General features: G+C 40.1%; 1 protein-coding gene across 3 annotated transcripts in view; it reads right to left on the reverse strand.

Moving 5' to 3' along the window:
* Positions 1–25,560, reverse strand: part of SIRT3 (sirtuin 3) — a 35,402-nt gene that overhangs the window by 1,684 nt on the left and 8,158 nt on the right. For 2 of the 3 annotated variants that reach the window (XM_037838286.1, XM_037838284.1), the window contains exons 5-6: positions 20,072–20,233; positions 232–441 (exon numbers count right to left, since the gene is read on the reverse strand). In XM_037838286.1, the coding sequence (XP_037694214.1) occupies positions 232–441; positions 20,072–20,233 (372 nt within the window). The remainder of the gene's footprint in view (positions 1–231; positions 442–20,071; positions 20,234–25,560) is intronic. The other variant, XM_037838285.1, reaches the window with a different exon arrangement.

Genomic DNA, 25,560 nt, shown 5'->3' on the forward strand with positions numbered 1-25,560 from the left:
CCTTGAGTAGCCACGTGGCCTGGAGAGCTGTCAGTCGACGATAGTTTCTTCACCTCTAAAATGGTGAAACATGGAAAGGGCCCAGAACGACGTCTGGTATATGGCTAACGTCCTACACTAGCCACCCCACTACGGTCTCATGACCAGCCAAGCAGAGGCCTCAGCAGCTGGGACCCAGACCAGAGCAGTGGGCCATGGGCAGCCTCTGATGGACCTGCTCCAATTCCGTACCTTCTCGGTTTCCCGCCGAACAAGGTCCTGCAACTCGTCCGTCCAGCCAAGGAGCTTCACCAGCCTCTTCACGCTGCAAACCACATCCCCCAGCTGGGCAACATCCCGACCCCGAGGACACGACACAAAAGGCCCCACCAAGTCCCGGTTGATGAGCAGTCGGGGCACTGAGCTGCGGACAGCTTCTGATAAGCTGGCAAAAGGCTCCACCTGGAAAAGCCCCAGAACAGAGGGGGACATGAGTGCCCACGTGAGGACGAGGGCCAAACCTCCCGGGGCCCCAGCCACATGCCACAGCCTCTGAGGCCTGGGCCCAAGTCAAACCTCACAAGATGCTTCCTTCCATAAAGGCCCTGCGTCCCGAGGACCATGTCTCCCAATTGTGAGAGCTGAGTTCCCTCTCCCCACTCCTGCCTGTCTCATCCCACATGTCACAGGACAGTGGGTCCCATCCCTGTTCTGAGGCTCATCTGAGCTCACTTCCTCCTCGCCCACCTCCTCGTAGCAACCACGCAGACTCCATGTCCCCTCCGTTCCTCGCCCTCAGCCTACAAACATGCTCCATTCCTCCCCATCCGTCTCCTCACCCTGCTTTATTCTTCTCCTAGCATGTGCTGACACACTCTGAACACACTCTCCTCCAACTGTGTGTCCAGGCTTAGGTCCACAATCATTAATGTTAAAACTCTTGGGGCTGGATGTGTTTCAGAATTCAAAATATTTCAGGTATTAGAAAGGATAATACGGTTTATATACCATATATGAAGTTGCACTCCAACGACATTTCAAGTGGTACTCCATAAGCAAACGTGTGAATACATCTTCCACAAAACATATGGGATAAATAAAGCCTGCAAATCATTCAGTTGACATTGGTACTATACTTACAAAAACACATCCCACTGTTGCAGCTTCTCAGAGTTTGGAATTGCCAAAGCCTCAACAAGGAGGCAGGTCTGCACTCAGCGGACACACTCAAGTGTGAGAACAGCAGGTTGCAAAATGGAACATACAGTGTTAATACCAATCTTTGGTTAAAAACATACCATACTGGGTGGGAAGATGGTGGAGTAAGAAACTCTAGGAATTGATCCCTCCACCAAAGTAACTACCAAACTGGCAGGAAATGAGTTTAGGGGATCACTGTGCAGCCTCCAGAGAAAAGCTGGAGGAAGAGGCTGGAGAACTGCAGTAAATACCAGTGAATTTCACCCTCCAGGCAGCGGCCACCACCCCCACCCCAATCCTGTAGCCTGGTACAGTGGGGACTGCAGCCCAGCTCCTCATGCAGCTTGCTGGGGCCAGGGTGGGGTGCAAGGACCTGGGCCTCAAAACCCAGGGTGTACATGTTCTGATCGCTGGTCACTGCATTGTATCAGCTGCTTCCAATCGCTGGGGTCACCGTTCCAACCCCCTCAGGGACAGTGGGCAGAGGAGTCTTAAAGAGGCAGGGCCTACCCCTGCCCCACCCTTTTCTCTCTCCATTACACATTTGGAAGCAGAAATGGTTTGCAAAAGTCCTAAATTAACAGTTCTAGCCCTCAAGAAAATCAAATAGCAATCACAGAAGAGTGGGAGAACTACATTTCCAGAGTTATAACAACATAATACTCAGAATGTCCACTTCTCAACAAAAGATTACAAGATACACAAAGAAACAGCAAAGCATGGCCCATTCACAGGAAAAAAAGAATTTTCAGAAACCACCCCTGAGGAAGCTCATACACTAAGGCTGTTAGTCTAAGATTGAATCATATATTCAGTGAGCTAAAGGAATCTATATACAAAGAACTAAATGAAACTAGGAAAATATCTGAACAAAATAAAGAGATGGAAATTATAAAAAGGAATCCAACAGATTGTACACTTTGGATGACTGTATGGTATGTGAGGATATCTCAATAAAATTGAATATAAAAAAAGAGGAAAGGGAAATGGAAGTTGTATATTCACTGGGTACTTTTCATGTTCTAGGCACCCCATACTAGGTGCTTTAAGTACATATGTGCTTTGTCTTCTTATTGTTGTTCAACCCTTCCCAGCACTTACAGTAGACCCTGGCATATGTGAGGGGTTGACTAAATATTTGTTGAAAGAAAAAAATAAAAGGAATCAAACAGAAGATTTGGGGCTGCAAAGCACAGTAACTGAAATAAAAAGCCCATCTGATGGATTCAATAGCAGATTTAAACAAGAGGAAAAAGGACCAGCAAACCTGAAGGCAAGAAAACTGAAATAATCCAATATGAGGAAGAGAAAAAGAAAAGTGAACAAAGCCTGAGGCACCTGTAGAACATCATCAAGCATACTGATGTATGAGTCACTGGAGTTCCAGAAGGAAAACAGCGAAAGAGGCAGAAAGAGTATATGAAGAAATAAGGGCTGAAAACTCCCCAAATCAGGTGAAAGGCATGAATATACAAATCCAGGTATCTCAACAAACTCCAAGCAGGATACACTCTAAGAGATCTACACTAAGACACATTTCCCATTAGTGTGAACTTGCTAAAATCCAAAGGCAAAGAGAGGATTCTGAAAGCAATTAGAGAGAGGCAACCTGTCACATACAAGGGGTCCCCAATAAGATTAACAGTGCATTTCTCATCAAAAACTACGGAAGCCTGAAGACAGCAGGATAACATATTTAAAGTCCTTCAAGAAAAAAACTATCACCGAAGAATTCTCTATCCAGCAAAATTATCCTTCAAAAATGAAGGAGCGATCAGGTGGGGGCAAGATGGTGGCACAGAGAGGAGTACAATTTAGTTAGTCCCCTGGAACAACTAATGAACAAACAGTAACCGTTAAATAATTTGGAAAAACTGCTGGGGACAACTGTGACTATCCACACATCGTACACCAACCTGGATCGGCAGGAATGCCTGAGATCACGGCATAAAATCTATAAGTAAAAACTGCAGAACTGTGCCAGGAGCCCCCTCCCCCCACAGCAGGCTTAGCTGCAAAACCTTGCTGTGATAGAAAGCAGCACTCTACCAGCAAGCGAATATAGGTCAACCAAGCTCCAACTGGGGTTTTAATTAACAAAAGTGGACTGCTGAATACAAGCTACATACCCCCAATAAGCAGACAGAGGCTTTTAGTGACGACTGACCTTAAAGAACCAGAAGACTCATTTGTCCTGGGAGGGAGAGCCCAGGAGACCAGGTGTTACCTCTGGCCAATGAGTAAAACTGGGGGGCTGTGGACTGGCTCTGAAAGAGGGCATTCTGTCCCTTTTTCTCTCTCTCAACCTGAGTGGCTCAGTGGAGAAAGCCACAGCCATTTTCAGTTTGCAGCGCTCTGACCCAGACAGGAGTGGAGATAACAGAGTCAGAGAGACATTTCAAATGCAGATGATAACTCCCTAGGGGGTGTATCTTCTGAAAGTATAAGGAGGTGAGGCCCAGCTTCCCCTTCAGAACCAGACCCCAGAGCCTGGGGTAAAATAGCCAAAACAGAAACTGAAGGGGCCACACCTCCTTACACCAGTCGGGAGCGACAGGCTGACAGGCACCACCTGCTGGGCAGGTTAGGAAGAGCACAGTGACTGGAGACCTCACAGGAAAGTCTGTCATTCCTTTAAGACACACCCTGAATATAACCCCATTCTGAGACCTGAGCCCATTCTGGTCTGGGAAAATCTGACTGGGGTAATCAAGGAAACCAGATGCCTAGACAACAGAAAACTACAATATATACTAGGAAAAACAAAGATATGGCCCGATGAAAGGAACAAACTTACACCTCAATCAAGATACAGTTGAGATATTGTTTCACTTTAATGAAACAATCTATTAAAGATTTTCAAAGAAATATGCTAAACCAAATCAATGAGTTCAGGGAAGATATAACAAAAGAGACGAAAGCTATAAAGAAAACACTGGGCAAACATAAGGTAGAAATCGAAAGTTTGATAAAACAACTGGCAGAATCTATGGAAATGAAAGGCACAACACAAGAGATGAAAGACACAATGGAGACATACAACAGCAGATCTCAAGAGGCAGAAGAAAACACTCAGGAACTGGAGAACAAGACACCTGAAATCCTACACATAAAAGAACACATAGGGAAAAGAATGGAAAAATATGAGCAACGTTTCAGGGAACTGAATGATAAAATGAAGCGCATAATAGATGTGTCATGTGTGTCCCAGAAGGAGAAGAGAAGAGAAAAAGGAAAGAAGCAATAATAGAGGAAATAATCAATGAAAATTTCCCATTTCTTATGAAAGACATAAAATTACAGATCCAAGAAGTGCAAAGTACCACAAACAGAATAGATATGAATAGATCTATGCCAAGACAATAATCAGATTATCAAACATCAAAGATAAAGAGAGAATCCTAAAAGCAGAAACAGAAAAGTGATCCATCACATACAAAGGAAGCTTGATAAGGCTATGTGCGCATTTTTCAGTAGAAATCAGGAGGCAAGAAGGAAGTGGTGTGATATATTTAATATACTGAAAGAAAAAACCACCAACCAAGAATCCTATATCTGGCAAAACTGTCCTTCAAATATGACAGACAGACAATGAGAGACTTTGTGAACAAGATACCTGCGCTACAGGAAATAATAAAGTAAGTACTACAGACAGAGAAGAAAAGGCAGGAGTCAGAGGCTTGGAACAGAATTTTGGGTGATGGTAGCACAGCAATGTAAGTACACTGAACAAAGATGACTGTGAGTATGGCTGAAAGAGGAAGGTTAGGAGCATGCGGGACACCAGAAGGAAAGAGGAAACATAAAGACTGAGACTGTATAACTCAGTGAAACCTAGAGTGCTCAACAATTGTGATAAAATGTACAAATACGTTTTTACATGAGGGAGAATAAATGAATGTCAACCTTGCAAGATGTTAAAAATACGGTGGTATTGGGGAGAAAATACAATCAATGCAAACTAGAGACTACAGTTAACAGAAACATTGTATTATGCTTCCTTTAATGTAACAAAGGCAATATACCACAGCTAAATGCCTTTAAGAGGGGGACATAATGGAGGAGTATGGGACTCCTGGCATTGGTGATGCTGTCTGACTCTTTTATTCTATTTTAGGTTAACTCTATCTTTCCTTTTGTTGCTTCCTAGCTGTCATGTTTTTTTTCTTTCTTTCTTTCTCTTTTTGTCTCTCTACCTTCTTTGGCTCTTCCTCCTTCTTTGTGGAAGAAATGGAGATGTCCTTATATAGATAGTGGCAATGGTACTGAATACATAAATACCTGACTATACAGAGAACCATCGATTGTTTACTTAGGATGGAAAGTGTGGTATGTGAACAAAACCATCTTTTAAAAAAAAACAGTGATGAAGAAACCTCGAGGGCACTGCATTGAGTGAAATAAGTCAGACACTTACAAATATTGAATGATCTCACTGATATGAACTAATTATCATATAAGTTATCAGGATAATATAATATAAGTTACCAGGATACAGAATGAGGTTCAAGAATGGGGAGCAGTTGCTTATTATGAGCAGAATGTTCAACTAGGTTGAACTTAAGTGTTTGGAAATGGATAGAGGGGACAGTAGCAAGTTACCATGAGAATAACTAACAGTGCTGAATGGTATGTGAATGTGGTAGAAAGGGGAAGCTCAGAGTCATGTATGTCACCAGAAGGAAAGTTGGAGGTTAAAAGATGGAAATGTATAAAACAGTGAATCTTCTGGTGGACAATGTCTGTGATTAACTGTACAAATATGAGAAATCTCTTCTAGGAACTAGAACAAATGTATGCCACTATAACTGGAAGTTAATAATAGAGGGGCGGGGAGGCGGGGCAAGATGGCAGACTGGTGAGCTGTATGTTTTAGTTACTCCTCCAGGAAAGTAGGTAAAAAGCCAGGAACTGCGTGGACTGGACACCACAGAGCAATCTGTCTTTGGGTATACTTCATACAACACTCATGAAAACGTGGAACTGCTGAGATCAGCGAAATCTGTAAGTTTTTGCGGCCAGGGGACCCGCGCCCCTCCCTGCCAGGCTCAGTCCCGGGGGAGGAGGGGCTGTCAGCTCCAGGAAGGAGAAGGGAGAATTGCAGTGGCTGCTCTCATCGGAAAATCATTCTACTGATTCAAACTCCAACCATAGATAGACTGAGGCCAGACACCAGAGACTCTGAGAGCAGCCAGCCCAGCAGAGAGGAGACGGGCATAGAAGGAAAACAACACGAGAAGCTCCAAAGTAAAAGCAGAGGATTTTTGGAGTTCTGGTGAACACAGAAAGGGGAAGGGCGGAGATCAGGCCTTGAGGCGCATATGCAAATCCCGAAGCAAGGCTGATCTCTCTGCCCAGGGCACCTTTCCTTAATGGCCCTGGTTGCTTTGTCTATTAGCATTTCAATAACCCATTAGATCTCTGAGGAGGGCCGTTTTTTTTTTTTTTTTTTAAATCCTTTTTGCTTTTTCTAAAACAATTACTCTAAGAAGCTCAATACAGAAAGCTTCAAAGAATTGAAATTTGGGCACGTCAAGTCAAGAGCAGAACTAAGAGAGCTCTGAGACAAAAGGCAATAATCCAGTGGCTGAGAAAATTCACTAAACAACACAACTTCCCAAGAAAAGGGGGGTGTCCGCTCACAGCCACCATCCTGGTGGACAGGAAACACTCCTGCCCATCGCCAGCCCCATAGCCCAGAGCTGCCCCAGACAACCCAGTGTGACGGAAGTGCTTCAAATAACAGGCACACACCACAAAACTGGGCGTGGACATTAGCCTTCCCTGCAACCTCAGCTGAATGTCCCAGAGCTGGGAAGGGGGAGCAGTGTGAATTAACAGAGCCCCATTCAGCCATCATTTGAGCAGACTGGGAGCCTCCCAACACAGCCCAGCAGCCCAGAACTGCCCTGGGGGGACGGCACTCACCTGTGACATAGCACAGTCATCCCTCAACAGAGGACCCGGGGTGCACAGCCTGGAAGAGGGGCCCACTTGCAAGTCTCAGGAGCCATACGCCAATACCAAAGACTTGTGGGTCAGTGGCAGAGACAAACTGTGGCAGGACTGAACTGAAGGATTAGACTATTGCAGTAGCTTTAAAACTCTAGGATCATCAGGGAGATTTGATTGTTAGGGCCATCCCCCCTCCCCGACTGCCCAGAAACACGCCCCACATACAGGGCAGGCAACACCAACTACACACGCAAGCTTGGGACACCAATTGGGCCCCACAAGACTCACTCCCCCACTCACCAAAAAGGCTAAGCAGGGGAGATCTGGCTTGTGGAGAACAGGTGGCTCGTGGACGCCACCTGCTGGTTAGTTAGAGAAAGTGTACTCCACGAAGCTGTAGATCTGATAAATTAGAGATAAGGACTTCAACTGGTCTACAAACCCTAAAAGAACCCTATCAAGGACAGCAAATGCCACGAGGCCAAAAACAACAGAAAATTATAAAGCATATGAAAAAACCAGACGATATGGATAACCCAAGCCCAAGCACCCAAATCAAAAGACCAGAAGAGACACACCTAGAGCAGCTACTCAAAGAACTAAAGATGAACAATGAGACCCTAGTACGGGATATGAAGGAAATCAAGAAGACCCTAGAAGAGCATAAAGAAGACATTGCAAGACTAAATAAAAAAATGGATGATCTTATGGAAATTAAAGAAACTGTTGACCAAATTAAAAAGATTCTGGACACTCATAGTACAAGACTAGAGGAAGTTGAACAACGAATCAGTGACCTGGAAGATGACAGAATGGAAAATGAAAGCATAAAAGAAAGAATGGGGAAAAAAATTGAAAAACTCGAAATGGACCTCAGGGATATGATAGATAATACGAAACGTCCGAATATAAGACTCATTGGTGTCCCAGAAGGGGAAGGAAAGGGTAAAGGTCTAGGAAGAGTATTCAAAGAAATTGTTGGGGAAAACTTCCCAAATCTTCTAAACAACATAAATACACAAATCATAAATGCCCAGCGAACTCCAAATAGAATAAATCCAAAAAAACCCACTCCGAGACATATACTGATCACACTGTCAAACATAGAAGAGAAGGAGCAAGTTCTGAAAGCAGCAAGAGAAAAGCAATTCACCACATACAAAGGAAACAGCATAAGACTAAGTAGTGACTACTCAGCAGCCACCATGGAGGCGAGAAGGCAATGGCACGATATATTTAAAATTCTGAGAGAGAGGAATTTCCAGCCAAGAATACTTTATCCAGCAAAGCTCTCCTTCAAATTTGAGGGAGAGCTTAAATTTTTCACAGACAAAGAAATGCTGAGAGAATTTGCTAACAAGAGACCTGCCCTACTGGAGATACTAAAGGGAGCCCTACAGACAGAGAAACAAAGACAGGACAGAGAGACTTGGAGAAAGGTTCAGTACTAAAGAGATTCGGTATGGGTACAATAAAGGATATTAATAGAGAGAGGGAAAAATATGGCAAACATAATCCAAAGGATAAGATGGCCGATTCAAGAAATGCCTTCACGGTTTTAACGTTGAATGTAAATGGATTAAACTCCCCAATTAAAAGATATAGATTCGCAGAATGGATCAAAAAAAATGAACCATCAATATGTTGCATACAAGAGACTCATCTTAGACACAGGGACACAAAGAAATTGAAAGTGAAAGGATGGAAAAAAATATTTCATGCAAGCTACAGCCAAAAGAAAGCAGGTGTAGCAATATTAATCTCAGATAAAATAGACTTCAAATGCAGGGATGTTTTGAGAGACAAAGAAGGCCACTACATACTAATAAAAGGGGCAATTCAGCAAGAAGAAATAACAATCGTAAATGTCTATGCACCCAATCAAGGTGCCACAAAATACATGAGAGAAACATTGGCAAAACTAAAGGAAGCAATTGATGTTTCCACAATAATTGTGGGAGACTTCAACACATCACTCTCTCCTATAGATAGATCAACCAGACAGAAGACCAATAAGGAAATTGAAAACCTAAACAATCTGATAAATGAATTAGATTTAACAGACATCTACAGGACATTACATCCCAAATCACCAGGATACACATACTTTTCTAGTGCTCACGGAACTTTCTCCAGAATAGATCATATGCTGGGACATAAAACAAGCCTCAATAAATTTAAAAAGATTGAAATTATTCAAAGCACATTCTCTGACCACAATGGAATACAATTAGAAGTCAATAACCATCAGAGACTTAGAAAATTCACAAATACCTGGAGGTTAAACAACACACTCCTAAACAATCAGTGGGTTAAAGAAGAAATAGCAAGAGAAATTGCTAAATATATAGAGACGAATGAAAATGAGAACACAACATACCAAAACCTATGGGATGCAGCAAAAGCAGTGCTAAGGGGGAAATTTATAGCACTAAACGCATATATTAAAAAGGAAGAAAGAGCCAAAATCAAAGAACTAATGGACCAACTGAAGAAGCTAGAAAATGAACAGCAAACCAATCCTAAACCAAGTAGAAGAAAAGAAATAACAAGGATTAAAGCAGAAATAAATGACATAGAGAACAAAAAAACAATAGAAAGGATAAATATCACCAAAAGTTGGTTCTTTGAGAAGATCAACAAGATTGACAAGCCCCTAGCTAGACTGACAAAATCAAAAAGAGAGAAGACCCATATAAACAAAATAATGAATGAAAAAGGTGACATAACTGCAGATCCTGAAGAAATTAAAAAAATTATAAGAGGATATTATGAACAACTGTATGGCAACAAACTGGATAATGTAGAAGAAATGGACAATTTCCTGGAAACATATGAACAACCTAGACTGACCAGAGAAGAAATAGAAGACCTCAACCAACCCATCACAAGCAAAGAGATCCAATCAGTCATCAAAAATCTTCCCACAAATAAATGCCCAGGGCCAGATGGCTTCACAGGGGAATTCTACCAAACTTTCCAGAAAGAACTGACACCAATCTTACTCAAACTCTTTCAAAACATTGAAAAAAATGGAACACTACCTAACTCATTTTATGAAGCTAACATCAATCTAATACCAAAACCAGGCAAAGATGCTACAAAAAAGGAAAACTACCGGCCAATCTCCCTAATGAATATAGATGCAAAAATCCTCAACAAAATACTTGCAAATCGAATCCAAAGACACATTAAAAAAATCATACACCATGACCAAGTGGGGTTCATTCCAGGCATGCAAGGATGGTTCAACATCAGAAAAACAATCAATGTATTACAACACATTAAAAACTCGAAAGGGAAAAATCAATTGATCATCTCAATAGATGCTGAAAAAGCATTTGACAAAATCCAACATCCCTTTTTGATAAAAACACTTCAAAAGGTAGGAATTGAAGGAAACTTCCTCAACATGATAAAGAGCATATATGAAAAACCCACAGCCAGCATAGTACTCCATGGTGAGAGACTGAAAGCCTTCCCTCTAAGATCAGGAACAAGACAAGGATGCCCGCTGTCACCACTGTTATTCAACATTGTGCTGGAAGTGCTAGCCAGGGCAATCCGGCAAGACAAAGAAATAAAAGGCATCCAAATTGGAAAAGAAGAAGTAAAACTGTCATTGTTTGCAGATGATATGATCTTATATCTAGAAAACCCTGAGAAATCGACGATACACCTACTAGAGCTAATAAACAAATTTAGCAAAGTAGCGGGATACAAGATTAATGCACATAAGTCAGTAATGTTTCTATATGCTAGAAATGAACAAACTGAAGAGACACTCAAGAAAAAGATACCATTTTCAATAGCAACTAAAAAAATCAAGTACCTAGGAATAAACTTAACCAAAGATGTAAAAGACCTATACAAAGAAAACTACATAACTGTACTAAAAGAAATAGAAGGGGACCTTAAAAGATGGAAAAATATTCCATGTTCATGGATAGGAAGGCTAAATGTCATTAAGATGTCAATTCTACCCAAACTCATCTACAGATTCAATGCAATCCCAATCAAAATTCCAACAACCTACTTTGCAGACTTGGAAAAGCTAGTTATCAAATTTATTTGGAAAGGGAAGATGCCTCGAATTGCTAAAGACACTCTAAAAAAGAAAAACGAAGTGGGAGGACTTACACTCCCTGACTTTGAAGCTTATTATAAAGCCACAGTTGCCAAGACAGCATGGTACTGGCACAAAGATAGACATATAGATCAATGGAATCGAATTGAGAATTCAGAGATAGACCCTCAGATCTATGGCCGACTGATCTTTGATAAGGCCCCCAAAGTCACCGAACTGAGCCATAATGGTCTTTTCAACAAATGGGGCTGGGAGAGTTGGATATCCATATCCAAAAGAATGAAAGAGGACCCCTACCTCACCCCCTACACAAAAATTAACTCAAAATGGACCAAAGATCTCAATATAAAAGAAAGTACCATAAAACTCCTAGAAGATAATGTAGGAAAACATCTTCAAGACCTTGTATTAGGAGGCCACTTCCTAGACTTTACACCCAAAGCACAAGCAACAAAAGAGAAAATAGATAAATGGGAACTCCTCAAGCTTAGAAGTTTCTGCACCTCAAAGGAATTTCTCAAAAAGGTAAAGAGGCAGCCAACTCAATGGGAAAAAATTTTTGGAAACCATGTATCTGACAAAAGACTGATATCTTGCATATACAAAGAAATCCTACAACTCAATGACAATAGTACAGACAGCCCAATTATAAAATGGGCAAAAGATATGAAAAGACAGTTCTCTGAAGAGGAAATACAAATGACCAAGAAACACATGAAAAAATGTTCAGCTTCACTAGCTATTAGAGAGATGCAAATTAAGACCACAATGAGATACCATCTAACACCGGTTAGAATGGCTGCCATTAAACAAACAGGAAACTACAAATGCTGGAGGGGATGTGGAGAAATTGGAACTCTTATTCATTGTTGGTGGGACTGTATAATGGTTCAGCCACTCTGGAAGTCAGTCTGGCAGTTCCTTAGAAAACTAGATATAGAGCTACCATTCGATCCAGCGATTGCACTCCTCGGTATATACCCGGAAGATCGGAAAGCAGTGACACGAACAGATATCTGCACGCCAATGTTCATAGCAGCATTATTCACAATTGCCAAGAGATGGAAACAACCCAAATGTCCTTCAACAGATGAGTGGATAAATAAAATGTGGTATATACACACGATGGAATACTACGCGGCAGTAAGAAGGAACGATCTGGTGAAACATATGACAACATGGATGAACCTTGAAGACATAATGCTGAGCGAAATAAGCCAGGCACAAAAAGAGAAATATTATATGCTACCACTAATGTGAACTTTGAAAAATGTAAAACAAATGGTTTATAATGTAGAATGTAGGGGAACTAGCAGTAGAGAGCAATTAAGGAAGGGGGAACAATAATCCAGGAAGAACAGATAAGCTATTTAACGTTCTGGGGATGCCCAGAAATGACTATGGTCTGTTAATTTCTGATGGTTGTAGTAGGAACAAGTTCACTGAAATGTTGCTATATTATGTAACTTTCTTGGGGTAAAGTAGGAACATGTTGGAAGTTAAGCAGTTATCTTAGGTTAGTTGTCTTTTTCTTACTCCCTTGCTATGGTCTCTTTGAAATGCTCTTTTATTGTATGTTTGTTTTCTTTTTAACTTTTTTTTTCATACAGGTGATTTGAAAAAAGAAGGGAAAGTTAAAAAAAAAAAAAAAAAAAAAAAAAAAAAAAAGAAAAAAGACAAACAAGGGAAAAAAAAAAAAAAAAAAGATGTAGTGCCCCCTTGAGGAGCCTGTGGAGAATGCAGGGGTATTCGCCTACCCCACCTCCATGGTTGCTAACATGACCACAGACATAGGGGACTGGTGGTTTGATGGGTTGAGCCCTCTACCATAAGTTTTACCCTTGGGAAGACGGTTGCTGCAAAGGAGAGGCTAGGCCTCCCTGTATTTGTGCCTAAGAGTCTCCTCCTGAATGCCTCTTTGTTGCTCAGATGTGGCCCTCTCTCTCTGGCTAAGCCAACTTGAAAGGTGAAATCACTGCCCTCCCCCCTACGTGGGATCAGACACCCAGGGAAGTGAATCTCCCTGGCAACGTGGAATATGACTCCCAGGGAGGAATGTAGACCTGGCACCGTGGGACGGAGAACATCTTCTTGACCAAAAGGGGGATGTGAAAGGAAATGAAATAAGCTTCAGTGGCAGAGAGATTCCAAAAGGAGCCGAGAGGTCACTCTGGTGGGCACTCTTATGCACACTTTAGACAACCCTTTTTAGGTTCTAAAGAATTGGGGTAGCTGGTGGTGGATACCTGAAACTATCAAACTACAACCCAGAACCCATGAATCTCGAAGACAGTTGTATAAAAATGTAGCTTATGAGGGGTGACAATGGGATTGGGAAAGCCATAAGAACCAAACACCACTTTGTCTAGTTTATGGATGGATGTGTAGAAAAGTAGGGGAAGGAAACAAACAGACAAAGGTACCCAGTGTTCTTTTTTACTTCAATTGCTCTTTTTCACTCTAATTATTATTCTTGTTATTTTTGTGTGTGTGCTAATGAAGGTGTCAGGGATTGATTTAGGTGATGAATGTACAACTATGTAATGGTACTGTAAACAATCGAAAGTACAATTTGTTTTGTATGACTGCGTGGTATGTGAATATATCTCAATAAAATGATGATTAAAAAAAAAAAATAAATTAAACTTCAAGAAACATGAAAAAAAAAAAAAAAAAAAAAGAAATAGAGGGGAAGGGAATGAGAGGAGGGGGGGAACAAAAAAAAAAAAAAAAAAAATAATAGAGGGGCATATGGGAAAAAATATACCTATTGTAAGCTATATACTACAGGGAGTAGTATGTTAACAGTCTTTCATCAATAGTAACAAATGTACTATACCAATACTATGAGTCAATAATGGAGGGGGGGGTGGTTAGGGGTATGGGAGGATTTGAGTTTTCTTTTTTTTTGCCTTTATTTCTTTTCTGGAATAATGAAAATGTTCTAAAAATTGAAAAAAAATAATTGTGTGATGGATGCACAGCTGTACGATGGTACCCTGGGCAACTGATTGTGCACCTTGGATCTCTGGATAATTGTATGCTATGTAAACAATCTCAATAAAATCAAATTTCAAAAATGAAGAAGAAATTAAGACACGTATAGATAAACAAAAGCTGAAAGAGATCATTACTAGAAATCTTCTCTACAAGAAACACAAAAGGGAGTCCTTCAGGCTAAAATAAAAGGACGCTAGTCAGGAACTAGAACCCTTAATAAATAAAGAACACTGGTAAAGGTAATGGTGATGGTTAAGTTCATGTGTCAACTTGACCAGGTGATGGTGCCCAGGTGTCTGGTCAAGCAAGCACTGGCCTAACAGTGACTACAAGGACATTTGTGGCTGGTTAATAAACCAGAAAGCTGGTTTATTAAATCTTGGGTTAACTGGTTGCAGCTGTGACTGATTACATCAACGAAGGGCGTGTCTTCCACAGTGAGAGAATTCAATCAGCTGGATTTAATCCAATCAGTTGAAGACTTTTAAGCAAGAGAGATAGAGGACCTTCAATTCTTCTTCGGCTAGCCAGTGAAGTGTTTCCTGAGGTGTTCGTCAAACAACTTCATCGGAGTTGCCAGTTTGCTGCCTGAATTCATTGAACACCTTCACTGGAGTTGCCAGTTTGCTGCCTGCCCTATGGAATTTGGACTCGTGCATCCCCACAGTTGCGTGAGACACTTTAATAAAATCTTATATTCAGATATCTCTTGTTGATTCAGTTTTCCTAGAGAACCCTAATACAGTAACCACACAGGCAAGAATGAAATCTTGTATTGTACTTTGACGTGCAATTGCTTCCTTCCCCCTCTATGACTTAACAGGCAAATGTGTAAAATAACATTTTATACATAATTTAATGGGCATAAGATATATGAAAATGTAATTTGAGACAATAACAGTATAAACGGGGTGGGACAGAGATACATAGGAGTAAAGAGTCTGTACCTTACTTCAACTAGGTTGGTACTAGTCCAACTAGGTTATTATTAGTTGATTTTAATTACAAAGGTAAACACAAAGGAAATAACTAAAAAACAGAGAGAAGAAAAGAAGGGAGTCAAAGTGGAACACTACCAAATAGTAACTAAATACAAAAAAGGACATTAATGGGGCATTTGAGGAACAAAAAACATACAAAACATTCAGAAAAAAAACAGCTAAATGGCAGAAGTAAATTCTTCCTCCTCAGTTATTACCTTAAATGTCAATGGATTAAACTCTCCTATTAAAAGGAAGAGACTGGCATACTGGATGGAAAGCATGATCCATGTGTGCTGTGTAAAACAGACTCACTTGAGGTACAAAACACAAAGAGGTAGAAAGTAAATGGGTAGGAAAAGATATTCCATGCAAACAGTAATCAAAAGAGAGCTGGAGTCACTATATTATTGTCAGACTAAATAGATTAAATCTAAAAGGATTACAAGGGACAAGGAAGCATATTAAACATTGATAAAAGGTTCAATCCAATAAGAAGATATAATGATTATAACCATATATGCACTCCACAACAGAGCCCCAAAATATATGAAGCAAAAATTGATGAAATTGAAGAGAGAAATAAATAGTTCTACAATAATACTTGGAAGCATCAATACATCACTTTCAACAACAGATAGAACATCTAAGCAGAAGATCAATAAGGAAATGAAGGACTTGAACAACACTGTTAACCAACTGGACCTAATGGAGATACATAGAACACTCCACCCAATAACAGCAGACGACACATTCTTCTCACGTGCACGTGAACCATTCTTGCATTCCTGGAGTAAATCACACTTGGTCATGGTATGTAATCCTTTTATATACTTTTATGGAACAGTTTCCAGGATACACCACATGCTAAGTCACAAATAAAATTTGAAAATATTGAAATTATACAAAGTATCTTCTTGGACAACAATGGAATAGCTAGAAATCACTAACAGAAGGGAAAGCAGAAATTTTTACAAATATGTGGAAATTAAACAATACACTATTAAAAATCCAATGGGTCAAAGAATAAATCACAAGGGAAATTTGGAAATATCTGGAGGCAACCAAAAATGAAAACACAACATACCAAAACTTATGGGATGCACAAAAGGCAGTATTCAGAGGAAAATTAATAGTTATAAATGCTTACAGTAGTAAAAGGAGAAAGATCACAAATCAATAATTAAATTTCACACCTAAAGAAATTATAACAATAGCAAACTAAACCCAAAGTCAGTGGAAGGAAGGAGATAGCAGAGATAAAGAATAGAAAACCAACAGAATCAACAAAATTAAAAGTTAGTTGTTTTTTGTTGTTTTTTTTTTTAAAAAAGATCAAATAAAATGACACATCTTTAACCAGAATGACAAAGAGAGAGGACACAGATAATTAAAATCAGGAGTGAACACAGGGTCATTACAACCAACCTGACAGAAATAAAAAGAATTATAAGAGAGTACTAAGAACAATTATACAACAACAAATTAGAAAACCTTGGTTAAATGGACAAATCCTTACAAACATACAAATTACCTAATATGATGCAAGAAGAAATAGAAAGTTTCAACAGATCTATAACAAGAGATTGAATCAGTAATAAAAAATCTACCAACAAAGAAAAATCCAGGACCAGATGGCTTCACTGCCGAATTCTATAAAACATATAAAGAAAATTTAATACCAGTCTTTCTCAAATTCTTCCAAAAAATAGAAGAGGAGGAATTACTTTCTAACTCATTCTGTGATGCCAGCATTACCCTAATACTAAAGGCAAATTAAGGAAAGAAAATTACAGACCAATATCCCTTATGAATGTAGATGCAAAAATCCTCAACAAAATACCAGCAAACAAAATCCACAGTATATAAAAGCATTATACACAATGACTGTGCCGGTTTGAATGTATTATGTCCCCCAAAACACCATTATCTTCGATGTAATCTTGTGTGGGCAGACCTATCAGTGTTAATTAGATTGTAATTCTTTTGAGTGTTTCCATGGAGATGTGACCCACCCAACTGTAGGTGATAACTCTGATGAGATAATTTCCACGGAGGCATGGCCCCACCCATTCAGTTTGGGCCTTGATTACTGGAGCAGTATATAAGCTCAGACAGAAGGAGCGAGCTTGCTACAGCCAAGAGGGACACTTTAAAGAAAGCACAGGAGCTGCAGATGAGAGACAGTTTGAAGACAGCCATTGAAAGCAAACTCCTGTTCCGGAGAAGCTAAGAGAGGACAAATACCCCAAGGGCAACTAAGAGTGTCATTTTTGGGGAACTGCAGCCTAGAGCAGAACATCCTGGGAGAAAGCCATTTTGAAACCAGAATTTTGGAGCAGACGCCAGGCACGTGCCTTCCCAGCTAACAGAGGTTTTCCAGACACCACTGGCCATCCTCCAGTGAAGGTACCCGATTGCTGATGTGTTACCTTGGACACTTTACGGCCTTAAGACTGTAACTGTGTAACCAAATAAACCCCCTTTTATAAAAGCCAATCCATTTCTGGTGTTTTGCATTCTGGCAGCATTAGCAAACTAGAACATGACCAAGTGGGATTTACTCCCGGAATGCAAGGATGGTTCAACATAAGAATATCAATTAGTGTAACACGCCACATTAATATAATGAGGTAAAAGAAAACACATGGTCATCTCAACTGATGCAGAAAAGACATCTGACAAAATCCAAAATCCTTTCATGTTAAGGGGAATTTATGAAAAACATACAGCAAATATCACACTCAATGGTGAAAGACTGAAAGCTTTCCTCCTAAGATCAGGAAAAAGACAAGGATGCCCACTGTTACCACTGTTATTCAATACTGTACTGGAAGTTATAGCCAAAGCAATCAAGTAAGAGAAAGAAATAAAATGCAACCAAATTAGAAAGGAAGAAGTAAAACTATCCCTATTCACAGATGGCATGATCCTATATATAGAAAAATCCGAAGAATTCACAAGAAAGCTACTAGAACTAAATGAATTCAATAAAAGTGCAGGATGAAAGATAAACACATTTCAGAAGTAAGCTGGGTTTCTATACACTAGGAATGAACACTCTGAAAAGGAATCCAAGAAAATAATTCCATTTACAACAGCATCTAAAAGAATAAAATACCTACGAATAAATTTGAGATGAAAGATGTGCATATCAAAAATGACAAAACATTGCTGAATGAAATTAAAGAAGACCCAAATAAATGGAAAGAATATATTCAAATGGCCAATAAGTATGTGAAAACATACTCAATACCATTAGCTATTTAAAAAATACAAATTAAAACTACAATGAAATACCACTTCACACCCACTATGACGGCTATTATTAAAAAATCCAAACATAAGTGTTGGAAGGATGCAGTAAAATAGGAACCCTCTTACAGTGTTGTAAGAATGTAAAATGGTGCATCCACTGTGGAAAACAGTTTGGTGGTTCCTCAGGAAGTTACACACAGAATTACCATAGGATCCAACAATCTGACTCCTGGGTATATATCCAAAAGCACCGAAAGCAGGGACTTAGATCGTTGCACACTGATGTTTACAGTGGCATTATTCACAATAGCCAAAAGGTGGAAGCCCCCCAGGTGTCCATCCACAGATGGACAAACAAAACGTGGTCTACATTCAGCCATAAAAAAGAAGTGAAGTGCTGGTACATGCTACAACATGGATGAACATATTGAATGAAATAAGCCAGACACAAAGGGACAAATATTGTATGATTTCTCTTATATGAAATACTTGGAATATCCAAGTCCTAGAGACAGAAAGCAGAGTAGTGGTGACCAGGGGCGGGGACATGAGGGAGGGGAAGCTATTGCTAAATGAGTATGCATTTTGGTTTGGAATGATGCAAACAATCTGGAAACAGGTAGGGGTGAAAATTACACATTACTGTCAAACAGATAAAGTAATTATTTAAAAATATGCCATATATGTATGTGTATTTTTGTATAGGAAAGCAGCCTGAACATGCTGGGACACTAAACAGGCCTTAATAAATTTAAAAAGAATGAAATTATACACAGCACTTTTGTTGATCATAATAGAATGAAGCTGGAAATCAGTAACAGCCAGAGAACTGAGAAATTCACAAATACATGGAGTTCAACCAACACACTCTTCAACAATCACTAGTCAAAGAAGAAATTGCCAAGAGAAACCAGTCAATATCTTCAGTCAAATGAAAACAAGACGAGAACGACAAAAAAATGGAAAGAATCAATAAAACCAAAAGTAGGTTCTTTGAAAAGATCAATAAAATTTACAAACCCTGGCTAGACCAACGAAGACAAAAAGAGAGAAACCTGCAATAAAGTAATAAATGAGAGGGGGGTCATTACCACACCTCAAAGAAAGAAAAGAAGCCTGAAAGGATCTAGACCAAAATGTTAACAGTTGTCAGAAGGATTAAAGTTGATTCTTTACTGTTTTATACTTTTGTATGAATCTTTTAAAGCAAGCGTATGGCATTGTGATAATCGGGGGGGGGGGGCTATTTTCATTTCCCTTCAAAAATAATTCTGCCCACTCTGGTCCCCAGCTCCTCCCTCTGGCCCTCCCTGGAGCCCAAAGCCACGCATCCAGGTACCTGGCGCCATCCCACCTGGCATCCCCCTTCCCGGGGTTCCTCCACAGGGACCGCCCGGACACGCCACGCCCGGTCCCCGCAGTGCGCCCGCCGCCGCCGTCCTCTTCAGGGCGGGTCTCCCGGGCACTCGGCCCCTCGGATCCCTCCTCCTGCTCCGCGTATGCACCCGCCTCCCCACCTGCGGTCCCTGCTTCCTCGCCCACTAAAGCCTCTCGCCCCCAGCACCTGGAGCTGACCCCACCCCCCACCCCCTACTCCGTGGCCGACCACCACCTCCAGGGAGGTCCCCAGGACGAGCAGCAGGTCCGCCATCGGGAAGTCCACCACGTGCAGCAGGAACCGCTCCGGCAGCGGCTCCCCAAAGAACACGACGTCGGGCTTCACCATGCCGGTGCAGACCGGGCAGCGGGGGATCCTGTCCGCCATCACGTCGGCCTGCAAGACAGGGGTCCCAGGGGAGGCTGAGAGCCAGGACCCCTTGAATGGGGAAATCCTCCGACGCTCCCAAAGCTGAGAGCCCGCGGTCTCTACCCACATCCTCCCAGCTGTTTCATGGATCCCTCAAAACGTTTAGGGGGGCTGGAGTATTGTAAAGCACATCCTGGACAAAACATTTTGTCCATAAATACTTGAGGGGCTGTCCAATGAGCATACACTCACTTAACAAAAAAAACAAATCAAATCTCTGCCTTTATCACACCTAACAAAACAGTAACAATCCTCAACATCATCAAATATTAAACCCATGCTGAAATCTCTCCAATGGCCTTAAAATATACAAACATATTTACAATTGGTCTGTTGGAACAAGGATCCACACAAAGTCCACACATTTCGTTTCTCTTCTTGCTGAAGAAAACAGGTATGTTTCCTCTGCGGTAATTTGTTAGCTCTAAGGTGGAACAGAGATCAGGCTGTTCTGGGGAAAACACACCGGGGGACACGCATCTGCTGCCCACCAGCGACACCCTGATAAAGCCCCAAAGACATTTCCACTCATGGTTTACTGTCCCTACACCGTTAGGGTTACAAATGGTTTTTTCTGGATGGTTCTTTTTGCCTTTAGGATACATCTCAGTAGAGACAAAAATACAAATATTTGAAGTAACTTTTCTCTGTGAACCCTTTCTTTTTAATTTGTTTTTTAACATGTTTCCAAAGTCTAATCCATTATTTTTTTTTAAAGGTATACTTAGAGAAGTCTAGCTTTCCCCTTTGCAGTCATATTTGCAATAAATGTTTTCTGGTTTATTTGCCTTTGTCTATTTTTTTGGAAATAAAAGTTAGTCTTTTCCTTTTGTGATAGCATGAAATACTTCAAAATCCTACAAAGTCATCTATTTCCCTCTACTCGAAGAACTAACAAATACTCAATTTTACTCTTCTAGCTATTTTTTTTAAACTTTGTAATTCATCTGGAGTCTATTATCTCACATAAGAGTCCATATGTGGTTTTTCCCAAATTACTGACCAGTTATCCCAACATTATTGAAAAACCTCTCTGTATTGTTCTGTGATTTGCCATTATAATAGTTTAAGTTATTAAACAATCATGGGCTATGTGTGAGCAGCTTGATTACAGACGTCTATCCTCTTAGATCATTGACTAGTTCTACCCACTTATATAATCTTGCCATGTGAACTTCGGAAAAAATATGTCAAATTTTGAGAAAAGTCCTGCTGGAATTTGGACTGAGGCTGCATTAAACATTCACTTGGGGTGGAATTAACATTAACACTTAATGTTTCAGCCCTGCAAAAGGTTATTTCTCCCCACTTATTTTCATTTTTGTACTACCAAATAATATTAATTTATCTCTACAGCATGCATTTTTATCCTTAGAAAGTCATTTGTCCTATCTTAATCCTATATCTTCTCACTGAAGTCCTACTGTTGCTGCCTAAATTACTTTAGAAGCTCCTGAAATATTTACAGCACAATCTTGTCATGAGTAGTTCATCATAAACTACTTTTTTTTTGTCACACTTTCATGGCATTTTTGCCTAAAAGACCTCTTTTACTGACTGATCCTCTGGAAGAAAACAAATAAAAATCCTCAAAAAAAAAAGAAAAAACAAATACATCTCCTGGAAATCATCCCAGAGTTCACTGGATAAGGACGTGCTGGACTCAAATCTCAGGGGAAGTAGAAATGCAGAAAGGCAGCCAGTCCCAAGGCTGCCGTGGCCCTCCAAGGCCTCCGCTAACCTGGGCGTATCCTGAGTTTGGGCTCCAAGGGATTGTGAGGCTCAGGGAAGACAAAGGAGGATCCAGAGTGAGTCCTTGGGGGGATGCAAATGGAAACCCTCCTCGTGCTGACCTGGGATTTCCCCAGGCTGTGTCCTCAGGGCAAGAAGGAAGCAGAAGTGCCAGGGGCAGTGGGAGCACTGCCTGGGCAGAGGGGCAGAGAAGAAATACCTGCCCAGCCCCCTCGGCTTTGTGCTGGGTTAGCACAACTGCCCTTTGGACTTGCGGAGTGAAGACTGGCTCATTTGCCTCTCACACATGAAAACACTACAGCTCAAGACCAGAGATGTAATGGGTAACAAAACTTGCCATAGATCCCTTCCTTAAAGGCCGAGGTGGACTATGAGTATATCCTGCCTAAGGATCAAAGCCTTGGGCCAGGTAGGAAAGGTTAGTACAGAAACTTCAGAAGCAGGGCACCTGACTTTCTACGATAAACTTTTAGGGCTAATGGAATTTTTTTTGGCAGGCTGTATCAAGTCAGAATAAGCAGAAACTACACACAAAAGAAACGGACCCACCAAAGACTTCATATACTATCAGACACAGGTTATAAAATGAGATTATGCTTAAATTAAAAAAAAAAGACAAGCTACTATCTATACAAGGCAGAAAACTGTAAAAAGGAACCTAGAAGAACTCAAAAACAACTGAAGAGAACTTCTAGATATAAAACATAGGGTATCCAAACTTAAAACACAATGGAAAGGTGTTATTCTATATAACAGAATAAAAAATCAAACTGGAAAATAGATGAGAAGAAATTATCCAGAATGCAGCACAAAGAGAGGCAATGATGTAGCACTGAAAGAGAGAAGGTCCAATCTATGTTCAAACTCAGTTCTTACTAGAAGAGGGGAGGAAAAACAGAGCCGAGATAAGCACTATCTAATGAGATAATGGCTGAAGATTTTCCAGCAATGATGAAAGATACCAATCCACAGAGTCAGAAAGTCTGACAAATTTTAAGAAGAATAAATAAAAGGAAATCCACATGTAGGCTTATCAGAGTAAAACTGAAAAACTCCAAAAACAAAGGCCAAAATGGTAAAAATATGCAGGGAACAAAAACATACATTGCCTTCAAAAGTTAAAAGACAACTGAACTTTCAGTATCAATAACGGAAGCCATAAGACAATGGAATGGTATCTTCAATATGTTGAAAGAAAATAAATGTCAACCTAGTGTTCTATGTTTGTTGAAAATATCTTTCAAGAACAAGACAGAAAGAAACAAACAAAACCTGACACAATCTGGCAACAGCGGACTCATTCTAAAGGACACTCTTTAGACAGAAGGAAAGTGACCCCAGTTAGAAGGCGAGATGCAAGAAAGAACAAAAGTAGTAAAAGTGGATGAGTGTGAATGAACACTGATATATAAAAGTAACATCATAATAATAATGTTTGTGGTGTTAAGACCAAGTAAAAGGCAATAACATTATAGAAGCCAAGAAAAGAATAAATGGAAGGAAAGTGTTAAAGATTCTATTATAATTCAGGAGAAGGATAAAGCTATTCATTAATTACATTTTGATAAGTGTTCAGGTGATTTGGGTTCATTAGTATTCCCTCTTTTATATACATTTGAAAATTTACAAAAAAAATTTTTTTTAAATAAAGTGCTCAAAATATGAAAACAAAATGTACATACGTGGTCATTTTAAAATTTTAAAATAACAGAAACAGAGTATAAAACTTTCAAGCTAGTTCAGTGAAAAAAAACGGAACAACAAAAAGGTAAGATAAATAAAAAACACAAAATAAGATGGTGGATTTAAATCCAAATATTTCAGTAACACTCTTATTGTAAATGGACTAAATACTTAAATTAAAAAACAAATATCCAGGCTGGATTACAAAAGAAAACCTAACTAGATATATACTACACAGAAAGAACGTACCTAAAACATAAGAATACAGAAAGGTTGACAATAAATCAAGATAAAAGATAGCAAGGTGTGATGATCTCGAGTCTTTGTGGACCCTAGAAAATTATGTTCTTAAAACTAATCCATTCCTGCTGGTGTGGACCCACGTAGGGAGGGCCCTTTGTGAGCAGGATCGGAGTCGAGATATCACCCACCTCATTCCCCTACTGCAGTCCTTTATAAGAGGATGGAGATCACAGAAGCACAGAGTACAGGTCACAGAAGCAGGAGAGACCAGCAGACAGGGTGCCTGGCCATGTGACAGTGGAATCCCAGATCACTGGCAGACTGCTTTCAGGAAGAAGGTATCATCTTGATGATGCCTAGCTTTGGACATTTTCATGGTCTCAGAACTGTAAGCTTGTAAACTAATAAATCTCCATTGTTAATAGCCAGCCCATTTTTGGTATGTCACATTTAGGCAGCCAAGCTGGCTAAAACACCAGGCAAATACTGACCAAAATAAACTGACATATCCAGCCAAAATAGACTTTAAGGTAAAAATAATTTCTAGAGATAGAGGAAAAGCAATTTTACATTTGTATGTACCTTAATACATAACTGTAATGCAAAATATTTGCTTTTAAATAATAAATAAATCCATAATCAGAGTGGGAAATATTAACACAACTCTAAGAATTTAATAGAACAAAGTAGTAACATATATTATATGTAATAATATAAAAAGATTTGAACAGACTTAAGTTGATTTTATGAATGATATACATAAAACAATGCAATTAACAACTAGAGAAAGCCACTTCTTTTCAAGCACATACAGAACATTTACAAAAACCTCATCACATACTAGGCTGCAAAGCAAATCTCAACACATTTCATGGGACTAAAACCATACAGAGCATAAAGGACAGGAAAGCCTTTGAATGCTGGGATATAGGAGAGTAGGGTTGCGTGAATTATTCTGTAAAGTAAAAATCTTCTATTAGTGCAGAATAGTGGAACTTACTTAAAAGAAGGACACTTATATTCACCTTCGGCCAGGGAAATTTACACATATGGCTATACCGGGAAAATGGCATTTCATACTGTAACAAATTAATGGTCTGACATCCATCATATGGATGAGACTGAAGAGAAGACAGAGAATGCAGGCAGACATCCCAGAAAGAGAGAAAAGGAGGGTCCAGGAGGAAGCTGAAGAACCCCCAGTGCTCGCTCTGTTGCCCCCCCAAGGGGAGGGGGGAGGGTCCCTGTGCCAGCCTGGCCACTCCACGTTTCTGGGGCACCCAAAATGAACCTTCCAAGCCTCAGGAAGAGTCTAGTCCTGTGGGAAGCTTCACGTTCTCTGCAAGAAGGCCGTACCATTTAAAAAGAGGAGAGGTTTCCTCCTTTTTCATCCTGGTTTCAGAAGTGCGGAGTTGAGGAGACTGGAGTGATTACAGCTCTATGACTTGACTCCAAAAATTTACCAGAGCCAACTTTCAATTTAGATTTTTAAAAAGGCCCAATCAATCAACTTGTTTGATTTTTAAAAAGAAAGAAAAGAAAAAAAAGACTTCATCCATATTCATAGCCTTACTACCACCTCTTCCCACCCACACTTCTTTCTTAAGCTCTGGACC

Source organism: Choloepus didactylus, chromosome 6 (assembly GCF_015220235.1).
Source record: "Choloepus didactylus isolate mChoDid1 chromosome 6, mChoDid1.pri, whole genome shotgun sequence".
Classification (NCBI taxonomy): domain Eukaryota; kingdom Metazoa; phylum Chordata; class Mammalia; order Pilosa; family Megalonychidae; genus Choloepus; species Choloepus didactylus.